Genomic DNA, 20,150 nt, shown 5'->3' with positions numbered 1-20,150 from the left:
GGCAGGTATCCGTGTATTTCCATTTTGCATGTGTAGAAACTGAGACTTAATAGATAACTTGTCCAAGAACTCACAGCTGTAAGTGAAAAGGTCACAATTTGTACCCAGACCCAATTCTAAAACTTACGTGCCCCTTCCACTATCCACAACGAAACCTAAACCTCTATAGAAGTTTCAAACCACATTCGAATTATACTAATTGAATGTATGACATAATATTTATCAGAAACTAAAGAAGTATGTTAGTTTCTATTTTCATAAATTTTATTAGATCCATGGTAAGTTTTTCAACTACAAAATAACACAAATTAGAGGGTATTTCTCAGAGATAAGGTTACAGCATCCAAACTAAGTGGCCACAGTTTATGTATATTATACAACCAAATTCAGTAAGCCCAGGATGAATTTCAACTAATTTTCTAGCATTCTACCTGTCATGCAATAATCAACAACCAATCAAACTCTGCCTTATCTTGTCTAGCATACTTCAACTCAAGAAAATATTGGGATTTTATGCTAACACACATGTAAAATCCAGCCAAATTATCTGCAAACAAAAATACTTTTCTGATCCTAACAACACTAGTTATTCAGGCAACTTCAATGATGCTTCATGTTGAGTTACAGTAAAAATCCAGAGAAGCCGGGCGCAGTGGCTCAAGCCTGTAATCCTAGCACTTTGGGAGGCCGAGGCGGGTGGATCACGAGGTCAAGAGATCGAGACCATCCTGGTCAACATGGTGAAACCCCGTCTCAACTAAAAATACAAAAAAAAATAGCTGGGCATGGTGGCGCGAACCTGTCATCCCAGTTACTCAGGAGGCTGAGGCAGGAGAATTGCCTGAACCCAGGAGGCGGAGGTTGCAGTGAGCCGAGATTGCACCACTGCACTCCAGCCTGGGTAACGAGAGCGAAACTCCGTCTCAAAAAAAAAAAAAAAAATCCAGAGAAAATGTCAAAGAGTCAACAATGAAGATTAACAAAGCATCGATCTGAAGCTGATACTCACCCATGGCTGCCCAAGCACCACGAATACCGCAAGCCCATCCTCTTTTGGATTTAGCATCATACTACAGCTTTAAAAGTAGAGGAAAGCAGCCTGGTCACCCCTCCTCAAGGCATGTTTCACTCCAAGTTTACTTCTGACAAGGAACTGCAGCACCTAGTTCCTTTTCTGCGGGCTATTGCATTATCTTCTCAAAACCACATCACTGTAATAGTGCCAAACTTTAGTGAGTTCTACAACATAAACCACACTCTACTGAAATGGAGCTGGAGAGGCTAAATGCCAGAAAGGGGTAGGAGATGGGGGATAGCTAATCCACCTCAAAATAATGTACCTTAGTGATCTGTAGGCAACTCACTGCTAGGCTAGTTATGGTCAGAAACGCATTCATGCATACCCAGGGCTACGGATATTTTAATATCGAAACTTAAGTTTTCCTCTCTTCCTTCCTTTTTCTGGAGGGGGAGGGAACACAGAATTGCCACTCTCCCCTTAATAATTAGCATACAGAGAGTGCAAAGAAAAAGAAGGTATATCATTTAAGCAAGTATTGTCTATGAGAACTTGGTTGTAAATTTTGTGCTTTTAAACCAACGAAGTTTCATAAGGTAACGGTTAAAGTATAAGCTGGAAAGTCAGAGTTTGATTCCTTACGCTGACCTTACCATCTCTGTCATCTTGGACTATTTAAATTTCTCTGCCCTTCAAATTTCCTCATCTGTAAAGTGAAAATACTACATTTGTCATGAAGATCAAATGAACATGGATGCAAAGGGTTAGCTCTTTGGCCACCCAGAATGATCAATATATGGTGACTGTGTGGTATACTAGAGAGCTTGTATAATTCTAATGAACAAAAAAAGAAGGCAACTTCTCAGTATTAGAACTTACTTAAAAAAAAAAAAAAAAAAAGCTAAAGTAACCTTGCTTGTGGGAGTAACTGTCAGGTAACTACCCCTGCATCACCTACCACTATTTACCCCCAAAAATCTGAGGAAAATAGGGCTCGGTTTCCCCATTAGGTCAAGAGATAATTTTAATTGTGGGGTGAGGCTGACTAGTAAACAGTAAGTCTGAAACTGGATGGTGCTTAAAAGAGATGTCATATTCATATGAAGCTGAAATATTTCCAATGAATTGTTCTTCCTAGCTCTCCAAACAAAGAGACATGCTCAACTTCTAAGAACTTTATAAACATGTTCTTGTTTAATCCTAACACATCTATGTGGTACATATTATTTTTCCCTATTTTGTTAATGAAGAAACTGGGGCCTATAGAGATGTTAAACAACAGGGATGCACTCAAGTTCAACTTTGCCATTTTTAAGGCCAAGAACAGATGGATGCCCACTGAGCAAGGATCAAGTGATTACAGGGTTACCATCATATCAATGAGGCAACACTGCCAATGCAAGAAATACTATTAAAATAAGGGGTACTATGTAAGCATTCTCTACATAGTTTAAAGCACTGGTCCCAGTCTTACTGGCACCAAGGACCAGTTTCACGGAAGACAAATTTTCAGTGGGGGAGGGGGACAGAATGGTTTTGGGATGAAACTGTTCCACCTCAGATTATCAGGCATTAGTTAGATTCTCACAAGGAGTGTGCAACCTAGATTCCTCACACACACAGTTCATGATAGGGTTCCTGCTCCTATGAGAATCTGCCATGCTGATAGGACAGGAGGCGAGCCCAGGCGGTAATGCTCCATTGCCACCTACCTCTCACCTCTTGCTGTGTAGCCTGGGTCCTAATAAGCCATGGATTATACCAGTCGGCAGCCCAGGGGTTGGGAACCCCTGATTTAAAGAACAAATCGTATATGCTTTTTACACATAAATTCTATTGGCCAGTGAAAGCATAAAATACGTATTATAAGAATAAAATGCTAAAGTAATCGGTGACTGTAAAAACAATGTCATATGCAAAAACAACTAAGAATTTTCAAATGGATAAATAAATGGCTTGACAGTTAAAATGATTAAGAGACAGTACAGCAGCTAGATAATCTGAAGAACGTTTTATCTTAAGTCAACAAATGTTTACAAAAATTTAAGAATTACAGATACTAGATTATATAAAAACTCTAGCTTTAACTTTTTGTTAACTAGTGTTCAGAACATTAAACAAAACAATTTTTTAAATTGTAGATATTCCATTTAGGCCATGTGTCTTTCAAGGGTAAGTTCTATTTGAAAATTATTCACGTAAGAATAAAATTAAGAGCAGAATGTCAACACTGCCACCTCCAAATTTTACAAGAAACAATTGCTAAAATCATTTATAACTATGAGAAATCACCTTTAATCGAAATACAAATGTATTTTTTTAAGTGTTACGAAAAATATTAGGTACTTCAAATACATTTTGTTTTTCTTAATGAAACAAAACAGGCTTTAGTAAGAATACTTAATACTGTTCCTTACATAAGTCTGTGGACACTAATGACTTAACAAACCCTTGTGAAAATGGTCATTATGCAATGATAACCAATTTCAGCAGCTAAAGCTAAAAGACTTTTGTTATTCATTAAATCCAGAATCCTAATACAAAATTCCCTCTAGAACATGTTACTGAAAAACTTTCCTGAATTTTAACTGTCTGTAGTCCAACCAGACAGAGATATTACTGATGTGCCAGCAGAAATTGTGTATGCTGTTTAATGAATCAAGAACAATCTAGAAGCTGTAATGCTGAGAAATTGTGCTACTATAAGGTCAAACTTTCAAAACAGAAAAGTTAGGTATGAATAAATGTCTAAGACTGGGTACATTTTTTTACTACCTGATATTTATTCTTGTATCATGTAACTTCATTCTATGCTGGTGATATTCCGCGTCAGCTAAATACTGATTTTAGTGAAAACGTTTATTCAACACACCTACTTCTTTCTTCTTTCTCTAATCACTTCCCTTGTTTCCCTAATCCTTCTATTTCTGCTAATAAAAAATGCAGGTAAAATGTTCAAGTCATTCTTTCTATTGGTATGCCTTTAAGAAAACTTGAGAATTGACCAAGTAAAAATCATACATAGTTTTTAAAGGGTAGGAGGTGCCATCAACTGATCCTTCATTTTCTCATACATGACTATGAAGCCCTATACTCCAGGTCTGTATTTTCTTCCACTTAAGCCTGGAGTGAAGTCAGACACAAATAACATGCAGTTGTCACAGAGGACTTGTTACCACAGGTTAAGCAGCGTAATTTCACAACTCTGACCACTCTGAAGTCTAAATGTTACACGGCAACCAAGAACACACACGTACCTGCTCAGTATATATGGGGCAATCAGCAGGGAGAGAAAAGAAGTGAATGAAAACACAAGATGGTTGCAAGGGCTTTGTGATTCCAACCAACTTTCAACTCCTACCCATCTTCTTAGAAAGCCGAAGGCAGTATAAAAGTTCATGGGATTTGGAGTTACAACCTGGTTCAAATTATTCTTCTATCACTTACCAGCTGTGGCTATTGTATTTCCTTGTACAATGGAGATAAAACACCTGCCCTCAAAGGGTGGGGGAGAGAATAAATAGATGAGAATTTACCCAAAATACCTAGCAGTGAACACAAGAAATTGCTCTATAAAAATATTATCTTCAGAAAGTACATCTTGCAACTTTCTAGCATGCTGCCAGATAGGGCAATCCTGGGATTATTAGTTGAATAGTTTAAAAAATACAAACTGTCAAAATGATTAAAGTCATCCAGTTGTAAACTTAGAAAAAGAAAAAAAGGCACTGAAAACCAAAGTTATTAATCATCATAAATTAGATTAAAAGCCTGAGAATGCTACCAAACATGCCTTCTCATACAATTCTATGAATAAATCTGAATACAACCTAAAGACAGGCCGTGAAAATAGCGACTTAACTATATGGCCTTCGACAAGCTGCTTAGTTAGCCTCCTTGAGATTTGCTGAGAGGTTTTAAATGAAAACACATGTAAAGCACCAAGGTAGTACTGTGCATAATACAAAGCCAGTTTTCAATATTCGATAAATGTTAGTCTTCTCCCCCATTCTCTAGTTTCCACTCAGTTCTACCATCTTATCTTTATCAAGGCGCAAAGACCTAGATCACACAATGGCAAAGGAGGTCAGACATGAATGAATGGACAGACTGATAGATGGGACTTTGGCCAGATGTCAAGTTATACCAAATCCTGCCTCTCTGGTTATTCTTTTTAAGGTAAGTTTGTATATTGTTTCATCTTTTGCTTTACTATGCAAAAGAAAAGGCTCCAAACCTGTTTTGCACTAGATGGGCTACTGAGGACCCACGTGTCAAATACTTAAAGAGGACCCTGATAGGGCAATCACTATGTTGGCAGAACATCTTGCTCAACAGCACTTGGTTCCATTGTGAAATACGTATTCTCGAGTAGTTACTCTACCACCTAATGCTGTACCTAGCTCTCAAGTGCAGGTGCCTTCTAAGAAGGACTTACTTCTAAGAAGAACTTACAGGCACAAACCCTTTGAGAGGGGCCAAAGTGCCTACTGAGTACCTAGAGCTCGTCAGGCTGGGTCTGTGTTCAGCATTCATGTGCCCCCTCAATCTGAACACATCACTGGACTTTGGGCCTGCACCTGGTTCTGTTACATCGCAACCTTGTGACCTGAGACCTTGGGCAACTCACTTTCTCTCTCTGGCCTCAGTTTCCTCAACCATAAAACAGGAATGGTGGAGTGCAGTGGCTCACGCCTGTAATCCCAGCACTTTGGGAGGCCGAAGCAGGTGAATCACCTGAGGTCAGGTGTTCGAGACCAGCCTTGCCAATATGGTGAAACCCAATTCAAAAACTTGGGTGTCATGGCGTGTGCCTGTAATCCCAGCTACACAGGAGGCCGAGGCAGGAGAATCGCTTGAACCGGACAGGCAGAGGCTGCAATGAGCCAAGATAGTGCCACTGAACTCCAGCCTGAGTGACAGCCTAAGTCTGTACATATATACATAAATACATATATAAATCAGAGATAACAATACTTACCTTATGTAAAAAGGTAGTCTGAAAGTAACCATACCTTAAAAGTCGTATGAGTAATATAAATGTATAGCTATTATAGTAAGAACTTTGTTTTCCTAAAAAAAATATAGGCTAGAAAGCATATAACCCTTTACATTTAAGTACATTTAATACTGTATCCTAGTAGCCTCTTCCCGAGTCTCTTCTTTCTCTGTTAAATTTTTGCAGAGGAAAGAATATGGGCCTCAGAGTTCTACAGTTGTCTAACAGTAGCTCTACCATTTTCTATATAGCCTTGGACGAGTTACTTTAATTCTCTGAGCCTCCGTATTTCTCCCGTAAAACACACACAATGGCTATTTTATAAGGTTGATAGAAGTCTGAAATGAAACAGTATCTGTTACATACCAACCACGGTTTCTAATGCAGTATAGGCATTCAACAAATGAAGATTTGTTAAGCTGATACTGAAAACGACAATTACGAGGACAAATATGTTTAAACTGGCTCTTGCAGCAATTAAAATATTTCAATACTTGTATGCCAACACTCCAGAGTTGAAATTCTTAAATACTCTTCTTATAAGGGTAGAAGGATTGCAAATGATTCTTTATCCATCTAGAATTCCTTGTTCCATTAACCTACAGGCATCAACATCACAGCATGCATCAGAGGGCCAAACTAATTTTATTTAAAGTAGTATCTATTACACTAGGGAATAATTTCCAATCCATATTAAGTAGGCACATTCAAAAGATGCCCAAAATACTTCAAGATTCTGGTAAAATTTCCTTAAAGTATGTAAAACTGATATGAGCATTCGAAGGAAAAAGAAATTTTAAAAAGGGAAACAGTGATAACATTTGTGTAATCACTGAGTTATGCTCTCCACATCAATTCTTTTATTTCTCAAAGCAACTCATGGAAGAAAGTCCTCTTATTCTTCTGTTACCCAAAAAAAAAAAAAAAAAAAAAAAAAAAAAGCACTGAGATTTGGAAAGTTTAAGTGAATCACCCAAGATAAATGACACAGTTTCACAGAAGCAGACCCTGGATTCAAAACCAGCCAGTCTAACTAGACTCCAATCTACTAACTTTAATTCACAGAGAACTACAATAAACATTACAAAACAAGATATCTGGTAGACCAATCAACTGGAATTTGAGTTTCATTGATCAGTTAACTCTAATTTTAGTGATGTCATTATTAATACAGTATATAAGAAACTTTCAAATAGATTATCTGAGAGTTTAACAAAGTATTTGCACAAATATTTTTTTAGTTTCAATAACCTTATGATGTAGGCAGAATAGGTATTATCTTTAAGAGAGAGGAAGCATGAGACTGAGGGGATAGGTGATTTTTTTCCAAGTCACACTAACTACTAACTAGGCGGGCTTAGACTTTAATTAAGTTCTTCATCCCTAAGCAATTCTACCACACCATTCTACTATCTTTCTCCAAGCTGAAATACTTATACCACCTTTACTGGCTCCACAAAAATATCCAGAATCTGTATGACAAATAAGCCCTAATTTTTCATATTGCACATACTAGAGACTGGGTTGTCATCCAGGAAGTATAGTATTATCCTTTATTTATGAGATGAAGAAATCAAGGCTTAGCGAGGAAAGTTTGCAAATGGCAGAGCCAAAATGCAAACCTAGGTTTGACTCCCAAGTTTACACACCTAGTCACTACTGGAGCTGCCTCTTACTCTCAAACTCCCTCTTAACCACAACGTGGGTGATCCACGTCCCAAGATTTCTACTTTGTGATGTGTACGTAAGAGATCAGCCAGATCCAGTAACATCCAGCCTAATATTCTCTTCTTAGATAACTACAATGCCACGTTTATTTGATGTTGTCACTTCCTACTATTCATGAAACCAAGAGCCTGCAAACTAGGGTCTTTACCTAATTCACTTCAAATCAGAGGAGATGACTGTCTACCTAAAGCAGAAGTAGGCCTTCATGTTTTGGGTACTCTTCTGGGGCTAAGATTTCTCAGGCAAGATAGAAAATTAAGGAAAGGGAAATAAGAGATAACATATATGTCAATCAATGAGTTACGCCCCGTACATGAATTCTTTCATTCACTTAAGATGAAACTTAAATACAATGTATTTAGAATCAATTTTCAGATCACAAATGCATCCATATTCATAATGTAAGATCTAAATATAAACTGAAGCAAAAAAGCATGTCAACAAAAGCTCTGCCTTCCCTATCACTGAACTAAGTCAAAGTTAACAATCACAGGCTATAAAAAGGGAAACTGTAAAAAATGTCCTGAATAGTTATTACTATCTGGAAGTCCAAGCGTTTTCTAAAGGATGTTAGAGAATCCTTATATCTCCAAGAATGGCTAATCATAATTTTCACAGAAGAAAGACCTGGTTTGTCAAAATAGACTGGCAATCGAAATAAGCCTTGAACAACAAACACAAAAAGAACTTGGGCCCTAACCAGCACAATATCCTGACTCCCCACTCCCCGCCAAAATGTATAAAGCAAAAAACAAAATAAAGCAGCAAGGAATTAAAACAGCAAATGTACTTTCGAAAGACTATAAATGAGGTTAAATAAGCTTGAATTTTCAGTAAAGTGTAGACTACAACTAGTTATTCCATAAATGTAAAATGTATATAGCCATATTTCAATTTCATACTAACTGAAAAGAGGCAATAAAAGAGGCAGACTTATATGTGAACAATTTCATTTTTAAAAAGTAGAGCAGGGTACCCAGAGTCTAATCTTAATAAACTACTAGAAAGATAGCATCAGCCGGGCGGTGACTCACGCCTGTAATCCCAGCTACTTGGGATTACACAAGGTCAGGAGTTCAAGACCAGACTGGTCAACATGGTGAAACCCTGCCTCTAATAAAAAATACAAAAGTTAGCTGGGCATGGTGGCTCACACCTGTAACCCCAGCTACTTGGGAGGCTGAGGTAGGAGAATTGCTTGAACTGGGACCCGGGACATGGAGATTTCAGTGAATCGAGATCTCTCTACTGCACTCCAGCCTGGGCTACAGAGTGAGACTCCATCTCAAAACACAACACAACACATACACTGTGACAATTCTTAACTTTCTACAAACCCCTTTGTGATTCTTACCAACAGATGCTTTGCTCAGAAAAACATGTTTACCTATAATTTCAAGGGATATAGATCCTATGAAGTCTGTTCTTGGGCCACTTTTTAAGAATCCCAGGAGTGGAAGGAAAGAGCTCTGGACAGCCTTTTGCCTTCTATTTCTGGCCCTGCCACCTTGTTATCCTAATTCAACAACTGTGTCTCTCTGGATCTCAGTTTCATCTGTTAAAGGTGATTTTTTCTTTTTCAGGCTGAGTAGTATTCTGTAATGTGAACATACCACACTGTTCATCCATTTATCTGTGATGGACATCTAGGTTGTTTCCACTTTGGGCTGCGTGGGGGACATAATAGAAAACTTCTATTTATTCGTTTATTTATTATTTTATTATTTTTGACAACATATATTTATGAGGCACAATGTGATGTTTTAATTGATGTATACACTATTGAAAGATAAAATTAAGCTAATCAGCTACTTGTTTTTTGTGTGGTCAAAAATATATTCTTCTAGCAATTTTGAAATACATTATTATGCGGACACATGTTACCACATGGATGAACCTGGAGGGCATTATGCTATGTGCAAGCAGACAGACACAGAAGGACAAACGTTGCATGATTCCACTTATATGAGGTACCTAGAATGAGCAAATTCTTAGAGACAAAAAGGAGAACAGAGGTTATCAGGGGTTGGGGGAAAAGGAAGTTATGTTTGGGGTGATGAAAAAATTCTGGAAACAATAGTGGTGATGGTTACGTAACACCGTGAGTGCTGTCAGTGTACCAAATGCCACTGAATGCTGTACCCGAAATTTAGTATTTTAACCATTTTTGTGTTACATATATAGAGAAAGGGGAAGGAAAGGAAAAAAGAAAAACAAAAACAAAATGATGACAATTTTTGTTCCTTTAGCAACTGAAATTCTAGCAAATTCTACTAGAATCACACTCAAACTGATTAGGGACAATCGCCCCCTTTCCGTTTTTTAATTGCTAGTTATGACTCAGCACTTTTTCTAAGCTTCAGAACAGTAAAATCCCAGAATTCAAGTGAAGCCTTAGATCTGCAGCAAGGTGCTCATCCTCTCCTATCTGGGTCCTCTACTTGGAGATTTCTCAGGTTGGTTTTCTCTCACCAATATATCTTCAAAAGGAGGTAAGTGGCTAACAGAGGTAGTACTTCAAAGCAAGCAAAAAAAGTCCAGAACAAACACACTCTAGTTTCCTTAAAGCTTTGCTGCAATAACAGTCTTGTGACATCCCCTCCAAGGATATAACAAAGCTGTTGCAATCACTTTATTTCCCCATTTGGATGGCAGTCCTTAACCAACTCTCTGCTTCCCAGCAAAAAATCAAATTTAGAGGAAATTCATTTAAACATCACAGTAGTTATGTGGAGTTAACTGTTTCAACTTCTGGAACAAAGCCTCTTTTCCTGAGGCCATGAAGCCAACAGTAGAATGAATCCAATCACTGGCCAGATGGGAAGTATGAAGGAGTAGAATGTATCACTCCCTGGAATACTGTCTTAGGAGAGCTCAGGTATCCAAAGCTCATTTGAGGTAAGTGTCCCTCCTACCAGCACAGTATCTGTAGCACGCATCAGAAAGCTTTCTGCAAAGAACCCTCTGTCTAGCATGACAGGGAAAGTTATTAGCTTGGCAACTGAAGCAAGAAAAAACTGTTTATATAACCATAAGTAGCACTGCATTCTGAGATCTCTTCTTGGTCCTTCCAAATTATATACACAGCTAAAAATGGTAAAACATAAAGCACAACTAAATTAAATTTGACATGAGCAAAATATGAGAATTTGCTAATACTGACTCAATTTGCAAAGGTCCCTCAATTGCTAAAGAACACTGACCCAATGGGGTTTATACTTGTTCAGATAATGTGGTAGAAAGGATAATAATAACCACGAAACTATTAGAAAAATATATTAAACAAAAGAAACTATTCTTGAAACTTCTTTATATAAACAATCCAATAAAAACTTTTGGCTGCTCTAGTGCACTTATTTCTTTATTTATACAAGAAAAAAAAAAGAGCACTCTTCAAATGTTTTGACTAACAACCTTCCTCCAGAGAATTTTTAAAGAGTCAGAAAATATAATAATTGAGCCTAAAGATAGACAGGATTTCCTATTGCACATTTCCAGGACAATTCAGTTGCTTTTATTGCTGTTCATATGAAGAAACCACTGCCCTCCACTTTTATTCACAGAGACTACATTCAATCCAGAACTTAAATGTTTACCATAGTTTCTGTATGCAATTATAATATGAAAGTACTGGTTCCTAATTAATTAACTCTTTCAAGTCTTAAAGACATACCAGAAAAAAATGTATGACATAGGAAACCTGTTCCCTCTTGTACTAAACCAAGATAAGCTGTATACATTGGTAACGTTATGCTACCTCCACAGACAAGGCTCTTTCTGACTTTTGAGTAAAATAGTAAAATACAAGAGAGAAGAAGAGGAGAAGGCAGAAAGGCAGAGGAGAGAGAAAATGGTAATATGACTTACGCTTCTCTCTGACAATCAAGTGGTTAGCAGGAGCAAGCTTACAAACCCACAGCAGAAGGCAAGGTACAGAGCTGAGGTTATAATTCGTTGCAGACTCACACTGAGATGCCATGTGGGCGGTACTACTATGAATGGGGCTGGGGCTGGGGATGAGAGGAGAGAAATAAGGAGAAGGAGCACTTACTCGGTTAGAAGCTGGTGCAGCTTGTGATAGCCTCGCTCCAAGGCCAAGCTCACAGGCGTCGCCCCTTCCTGGTTGTGGATGCTGAGAGCTCCTCGGCCACCTGGCTTCTGCAACAGAAACCACGTCAACCTCAGCAGTCCCAGCCGCACAGCAAAATGCATCAACGTCTCTCGTGGGCCAGCATCTGTAAATGGGGGAGAAAATGAAGTGAGGGGAATAGGAAAACAAAAAGCAAACAAACATAAAAACAAGTTATGTAAACACTGCTGCCTCCAGCGCCTAAGACTGTAAAGTTAAACTACAACATACAGTGTGAACAGCTTTATCGTGGCCAGGTAGAATCAGCCCTCAAGTAAAGGCAAAACCAAGCTACAAAAGCTTAGAAAGTACAGGAAGCACAAGCTTCAACAGAACACAGCCCTGCAAAAGAGAATCAAGCCATTTCTATATTCTGACTTAACATACAGTGTTTGTTCAACCAATGTCATAGGCAGGCATATAGACATGACCACCCTGCCCCACAAAAAACACATTTTTTACTCAAATAATAGAAGCAAATACAGTCCCACAACATGAGGTCCAATGGGAAATAGCTGTTAGGACTTAAATGGGTGTAACATAAAGGGTATAATTACTTTTTATAAGAACACCCAGACAGGAGTTGGCTAAACACTAAAAACAGGTTCTGCTTGTTCAGTACACATGGGGCTTTTTATTTCTCCACAATAAAGGTAAATCAAATTTCTGGCACTGCCAGCTTTATTTATTTGTTTAATGAGAGGAAGAAATGCATCTTCTGGCACTTAGTAAGAAAGACTAAGACAATCCACTCATAGCTGCATAAAGCAAAATACTTATTTCACTTGAAATAAAGGCCTCCTCTTAGTAAACTGAGTCACTCTGAAAGTGATGGAATGAGGAAGGGCTTGGAGTCAGACAAATCTGGGTTCGAATCTGGCATTTACCATCTGTGTGACAAAGTGTGATACATGTAACAGCTCTGAACTTCACTTTCTTCATCCCTGAATTGAGATACCAACACCTCACTCACAGAGTTGTAACAAATGAGAAGATGTGGGCAAAATGCTACTACTATAACTGGCTGTAGTAGATACTCATTAAATGCCGGTTCCCGTTTCCCTGCTCTCTTCACTGTCCTCTGGACTTCAAATTACATTCAAGGTTCACTAGCCATAACCTTTCTCAGCAGTCCTCTTATGTCCAACCTATGATGACAGGAACTAAGGTCTCTGCAGGGATGTCACATATGGCCCCACAAGGCTGTATTACACCCAACTCCAGGGAGTTGTGAATGGCACCCTGGAGTTGTGCCTGCCTCAGCTTAGCTATCAAATCTCATTCTTCATGGCTTCCCACGGGTCTCAACTTCTTGAATGAGCACTCAGACTTTTTAGACCCCCAGTGGTTTTCTCCTTACTGTGAAGTACTCCAGGGCTTCTATATGCGAGTATTACAAAGGAATTAACAGATTTTTGAAGCTGTGATTTTAAACTCAATTACGCTGTTTCCAAATGGCATCTGTTTATTAGTCTGGTATCCCCGTTTCTAAGGGCAATTTCCTTGGATGCACAATTTTTCACCCTGTTGCTTTCCCTACAGAACTATATACACACTGACCAATTCAGGATTTATAGAGTGTTTCAGCAGAGGCACAGGGCTGGAAAGGTTATACCTCAGAAGAAACAACTACATGTGCAGGTACAAATCTTAATAATCAACACCTGTGAACAGGTGGCAAGACCAGACAAAAGGACAAATAAAATCCTCACAAAAGATCAAATAGCACCATTTAACTTGTGCCTTACAGTTGTTCTGACATCTTTATCAAAAACAAAAGAGCTAATAAGGCACTAACTAGGAAACATGTGATTTTTTTTTTTAGAGGTCTGTTAATTCCAACTTGGAAGCAGTTGTCTCTTTACCACCCTCCCACAACCACTCTTCTGATCTGTCATGTGTTTTGAATCGGCTCGGCATTTGAGTAGAAATCCCAGTAATACGGCTATGCACCTGCTAAGAAGCTGACACCCAGACTCCTGCACTACACACTCTCTCACTTTCTTAAAGTCTTAGTAACTGGTACCCTACATCTGCTTTTCTGTAGACCCTTCCTGAGCATAACAGATTACGAGAGAACAATGGAGTGAGGACCTGCTATGCACCTTGCACTGGGCTGGGCAGTTCATGTCAACTTTTCCCATTCTACCTTCACAGTAACCCTATGAAGTCTGGTTATCTTCATTGTGCAAATGAAGGTGAATTCAAATCAGGATTTAAAATCGAAAGTTCTTCTGTCTTGCATCTTTAAAAAGAAACAAAACACCTTTTCCATTACTCTCCCGTTTTTGTTGGCAAATAAAAGCAAGCAATCATACAATCAAGCTAAGTTAATTAAAAGGCACCTTTTCATGTTTTCCTCCAATCTTTTTTTTTTTACCTTTTTCAACGTACACATAATTGAAAGAATTATACAGCAAATAACCAGACACTCAACCTAGATCCTACAATTAATGCTTTTCTCTATTTGCTTTATCACATATCTAGTTATTCTTCCCTCTATTTCCCCACCCATCCAACTTTTTTAATGCATTTCAAAATAAGTTGAAGATATCAGTCCACTTCACCCCAAAATACTTCAGCATGCATGTAATTAACTAGCGTTCAATAGGTAGCTACAATTTTAGGTGATTTATATACAATGAAATGCAAATAATACAGTATACCCATTTGATAAATTTTGACAAACGCATATACACCTCTATCAACATACAGAACATTACCAGCATTCAAAAAAGTTAGTTTGTGCTACTTCCCAGTTAATCCTCTCCTCCTCATTCCTAGAGCTAAGCACTGTTCTGAATTTTTCACCTGTCTTGGTTTTGCCTGTTCTACAACTCCATATATAAATGAAATTATAGAATATATATTCTTGTGTAAGGCTTCTTTGATTAGCATGTTTGAGATTCATCCACATTGCTGCACGTCATAGTACATTTCCTTTTATTGCTGAGTAGTCTGCCGCATGCATATACCCCCAGTTTTAGATAGTCTCCCATTAATTTCTTACACAAATTTGTGAGATTGAATTTATTGGATTCAGGGATCATGTGAATTAGGTCTGTAGAAGAGGCCAAGGTGCAAAGGGATAAACAAATGAATATATAAATGTAGTCTCCTTTAGTCTGTGCCGTTCTAAGAGCATGAAAGCTTCCATCACTCCTTTTCTTCCTTTTTTCTGTTTAAACTGCAGAAAGCTCAGTAATTTCAGATCCATGTCTGTTCTCTATTCTCTGTTATTAGTACTCCTCTGTATTCTGAGGTAGTCAACTTTGTTTTTTAGATCACTAATGGCCTTTCCTACAACATCAATTGGGTCCTTTGTCCCCAGTGTGAATTAATTGTGCTTTAGGATTCTGGATGTCTGCATTATTTTTGCAAACTCACTCCTCTTCCATCCTTGTTGTCATCATAACAGCTTTTTTGCAGATGTAATTAAAGCCCCTAACCAGCTGATCTAACAAGGAAGTTTATCCTCGATTATCTGGGTAGGCCTGACTGCATCAACTGGAAGGCTTTAAAAGTAGGAGAGAAGCAATTCCATTCCACCTGTGGAGGACAGCACCAGCCTGTGGCTGTGGAGCTCTATCCCACCCACCATCTCCCCTTCCTGACATGAAATTTTGGCCCATGTTGGTGGGCTGACTTTGCCCATGACCTTCCCTCCCCCTCCTGCCCTACAAATTTTGGACTTATTAGCCCTCACAATAAAAGGCACCACTCCTTATAAAAAACTTTAACATATTTTTCCTAGTGGTTCTGCTTCTCTACCTTGAACACTGACTAATATAAAACCTACATTTCTCCTGGCTGTCTCCTTCTCTAATTTCGTAATATATCTGATCTAACTGAGCTCTTTAATGGACAAATGGGAAATATCACCTAAAGTGTTTTTTGCTGTTGTTGTTGTTTCTTACGGTAAGCACATACTCAGAGAATCTTCCATCGGGAATACTTAACGATATTTTTCCCTTTTCTCTATGCTGTAATGTTATTTCATAGACCTCATGTTGGCTGGATATCCTGTTTAGCCATACTTAATTGGAAAAGATCTCTGTAGGCTTAGCTTCTACCCACAGAGGAGGAAGGTGGAAAATGTCTCATGTCCTGCTTTCTACTTACCTATATGCTGGACACACCTCTCACACCCCTTCCCTCAGATCTGCAAAAAAGCTGATGCGCCTAGTAGGCATTCAAGCATGATGAGCCTGCTAGAGGGGTGTATATTTTTCAAATGGTCAGATTCTCTAAGTAAAATGCTCTAAGTTTTGAGGATCAGTACAATAATCAAGGACTACTTTCCTAACCCATCAATCCACCTAGCAAGCCCTGCTCCCAGTACTCTTTGAATCGATTCCTATGATTCCAAAGTCACCATTTTTTGTACTATTCTGGACAACCTCTTAAAAAACCTAAAGTCCCACATGATGCAGGAATTCTCATCTGCATGTGACAGGAAGGAAAACAGGTCAGCGTGAGGAAACACAGTTGTGGAAAAATGAGACGTGTGACAAAAACAAGGTTTGAGAGGCAACAAAACCTTTTGGAATTCAAATCCTGACACTACTAGTCTTGGGATCAATAAATACTAATGTTCTGCCAAGAAAAAAAAACCACTAGCAGTTTAAAAATATGTTATTTTCTTTATAGCAGTGATGATAGCTGAAAAAGTACACAAACAATAATGTAGCTAAGAAAAAATTTTTATGAAAAGCTATCAAACACTTTGAAGGAGGGTGGGAACTAAATCATCAAATGATTACGGTGGATGACCTGTTCACCAACATCAGATATACAGAACTGGGAATACATAGGCTGTTCTCGGTGTAGTTTTTCCTAAATCTGTCTTCCTCCTCTCCACCCAAATTTCTCTTTGGGGGAGAATTCTTGCCCCCAAAGATAATCAGATCTTCTTTTCACTTGGTTATACAGTATCATAAGTAAGAATGAACATTTCCCACAGGACATTTCTCCCTGCATCTTCTAAAGCAAGTCCACAGTGGGCCCACCCTAAGTTACATGGGAATTAGGCTGATTGCTACTGCACAAGGGTGTGTCAAGGAGAAACCCTCCTAAGTTTACCATTTTCACCAACCACCGAGCTGAGAAACTAAGTGAGACGTGGAAAACTCAGAGAGGAAAACAAATGTCCTTGGCCCAACATTCACCCTCCACCCAGATGAATCCTTATCACCTGAACTTAAGGCAGAACTGTGGCAAACAGCAAAATGCATAAGCTTGTTTATGTAACTAGGGGTCAGAGAACACGTGGAAGATTTAACACGACAAACTCTTTCTTGTTCATATTTAAAGTCAAGATTAATTTTTGTAACAAGTAAAACATCAATGTTTTGCATCTCTAAATGGTACATTGAAAATTAATAGCTTACAAATTAGCACACATTATCAGAATACACACTCCTCCATTTCACAGGTGAGGAAATTAAGTAACAGAGAGAGTATTTTGCACAAACTCTTGCAATGAAGCCAGGATGCAAACAAACTGACTCCAATGCCCATGCTATTCTCGCTTAGCAAAAGCAAAGTTAAACCCAGAATTCTTAACTTCATGCTCATGGCTGAAGTTCAGGGAGACTAAGAAATTTATCATATGTGAATGTTTGCAGGTAGGCACCTATAAACGTTTTTTTCTGAGGAGAAATCTAAGCAATTTCCAAAAGAGTAACTGACCTGAAGAAAACTAAAAAGCAGTGCACCTAAATAATTAAAAGAGTAGGATTAGCCATAAATCTTACATACTACTTTGTGTAAGTATTAAAAGCTAGAATACCTGTAAACATCCTAGCTTTCAACAGCAAGAAGTCCTGTTACAGAACAAGGTACCCTATTTACCTGTACTACCTCAGGCATCACACTTTGTCCTTTTCTCCTTTAAATATCTATTTAAAAGTATTTGATGCGCAACTCATTGATTTGAACAGACTATTCCATTACATTCGTCCCTCAACAGCAGGCATGATGGCCTCTTAACTGATGCTACTCTGCCCTTACTGTATCCAGTGTTCCTAGATTCTATCAACAATGGATAGAACAATGTGAACTGCAGAATGTGAACTGAGCACTCAAAATCAGATTCCTGATCCCAGTTGTTGACTTAAAGGCAGTTCCATCAAGTCACTTCCATGCATTTCACCTTGCAAAGTATACACCTAATTTACACAATTTCTTTTGTAATTGATTATTAAATATATGTACAATAAAATTCACCTTTACAGGGTGTACATTCCTATGAATTTTAACAGAGGCGTAGATTCTTACAGCCACCACCACAAACAAGATACAAAACAACTCCAACAACCCAAAGAATTCCCTCACAATAGTCCTTTGCAGTCAGACATTTCCCCCACTCCCAGCCCCTGGCAACTACTCATCTATTCTTTTTCCATAATTTTGCATTTTCCAGAATATCATATAAACAGAATCATATATAGCAAGTAACCTTTGGAAATCAACTTCATTTTCCTAGCATAATGCATTTAAAACGCATCCGAGTTGCTGCACGTATAAATAGTTTGCTTCTTTTGCTGAGTAGTATCGCATTATATGGATGTTTTACAGTTTGCTTCTATATTCACTCAGTGAGAGAGATCTGGTTTATTTCCAGTTTTTGGTGATTATGAATAATGCTACTATAAGCACATCTGTGCACAGATTTTTGGTGACTTAAGTTTTCATTTCTCTAGGATAAATACACAAAAGTGGGATTACTGGGTCACATGCTAAGTGTATGTTTAACTTTACAAGAAACTGCCAAATTTTTCTAGAGTGGTTATACATTTTGCATTCCTACAAGCCAAATGAGATGTTCTTCATCTTAGCACTTGGTATTCTTCATCGTAGCCATTATAATAAATGTGTAATGGTATTTCATTATGGATTTAATATGTATTTCCTTAAGTATTCACATTTGGTTTGCCCTCTGTTAACACTGCTTGAGCAATTTTGTACAACAGAAAATTTACCAGTACACTAACAGTACAAAAAAAAAATACTAAAGCTGGCCAATTCCCTCCTATTAAAAACAAGGAAGTTAAAGGCCCAAAGAGAGGAGGTGGCAGGGCATGGTGGCTCATGCCTGTAATCCTAGCACTTTGGGAGGCCGTGGCAGGTGGACTGCCTGAGCTTAAGAGTTCAAGACCAGCCTCGGCAACATGGTGAAATCCCATCTCTACTAAAATACAAAAAAAAAAAAAAAAAAAAAAAAAAAAGTAGCCAGGAATGGCAGTTTGCACCTATAATCTCAGGTACTTGGGAGGCTGAGGCAGGAGAAATGCTTGAACCCGGGAGGCAGAGGTTGCAGTGAGCCAAGATTGTGCCATTGTACTCTAGCCTGGGCGACAGAACGAGACTCCATCTCAAAAAATAATAATAATAATAATAATAAAGAAAGAAAAAAAAACAGAGGAAGAGATATGTTCAAAGTTTCAGATGTTTGCTTTTTCTAATAATTGTTTTTAATCATGGTAACTCCTAGGCCCTCTTTAAACAAGACAAAACAAAACCATGCAACACCACAGGCCCCACAAATAAAGAATGCAGTACTATCTTGACACTGATTTGTGAAAGGCAGCCAGAATAAACATTCCCCTATCAATACAGTAATGGCAGGAGTGGCCAGGTGTGGTGGCTCTTGTCTGTAATCCCAGCACTTTGGGAGGCTGAGGTGGGCAGATCATGAAGTCAGGTGATCAGGATTTTCCTGGCTAACAGGGTGAAATGCCATCGTAGTCTACTAAAAATACAAGAAAATTAGCTGGGTGTGGTGGCGTATGCCTGTAATCCCAGCTACTCAGGAAGCTGAAGCAGGAGAATTGCTTGAACCCAGGAGGCAGGAGTTGCAGTGAGCTGAGATTGGACCACTGCACTCCAGCCTGTACAACAGTGCTAGACTCCATCTTTAAAAAAAAAAGAAAGAAAAAAGAAATGGCAGAAGCTAGAGGTATTCAAGCCCATTACTGGGTTTCTGAAAAGGCACTCAAGCACTATGTAATGTCAAATATTCTGATCTTTAAATATTAGCAAGACAGAAGTTTCTTGGATACTATAGTTTAAAAAAGAGTAAGGTTTAAGAATTAAGCCTTTTTTCCTTGATTTGACACCGCCTTTCAGATTTTACCTGGGCAGTACTATCCAGGTAGTATCTGACAGTATGCCCCTGACAGTATGGAACACCATTCCCATAGCTGATCCCAGGCTTAACTGTTAAATTTAGATTTAAGAGAATCACAGCTGGCAAAGACCTCTTTACCATTCTT

General features: G+C 38.4%; 1 protein-coding gene across 12 annotated transcripts in view; it reads right to left on the bottom strand.

Annotated features, from left to right (window-relative positions):
- AKAP13 (A-kinase anchoring protein 13) overlaps window positions 1-20,150 on the bottom strand; it is a 383,896-nt gene that overhangs the window by 175,290 nt on the left and 188,456 nt on the right. For 11 of the 12 annotated variants that reach the window (XM_074399972.1, XM_074399973.1, XM_074399971.1 and 8 more), the window contains one exon: window positions 11,797-11,980. In XM_074399972.1, coding sequence (XP_074256073.1) covers window positions 11,797-11,980 — 184 coding nt within the window. Of the gene's footprint in view, window positions 1-1,009; window positions 11,579-11,796; window positions 11,981-20,150 lie in introns of those variants that run through there. The other variant, XM_074399981.1, reaches the window with a different exon arrangement.

Source organism: Saimiri boliviensis, chromosome 5, assembly GCF_048565385.1.
Source record: "Saimiri boliviensis isolate mSaiBol1 chromosome 5, mSaiBol1.pri, whole genome shotgun sequence".
Classification (NCBI taxonomy): Eukaryota; Metazoa; Chordata; class Mammalia; order Primates; family Cebidae; genus Saimiri; species Saimiri boliviensis.
Note: the sequence above shows the minus strand (reverse complement) of the source record. Positions and strands in the feature narration are given on the sequence as shown.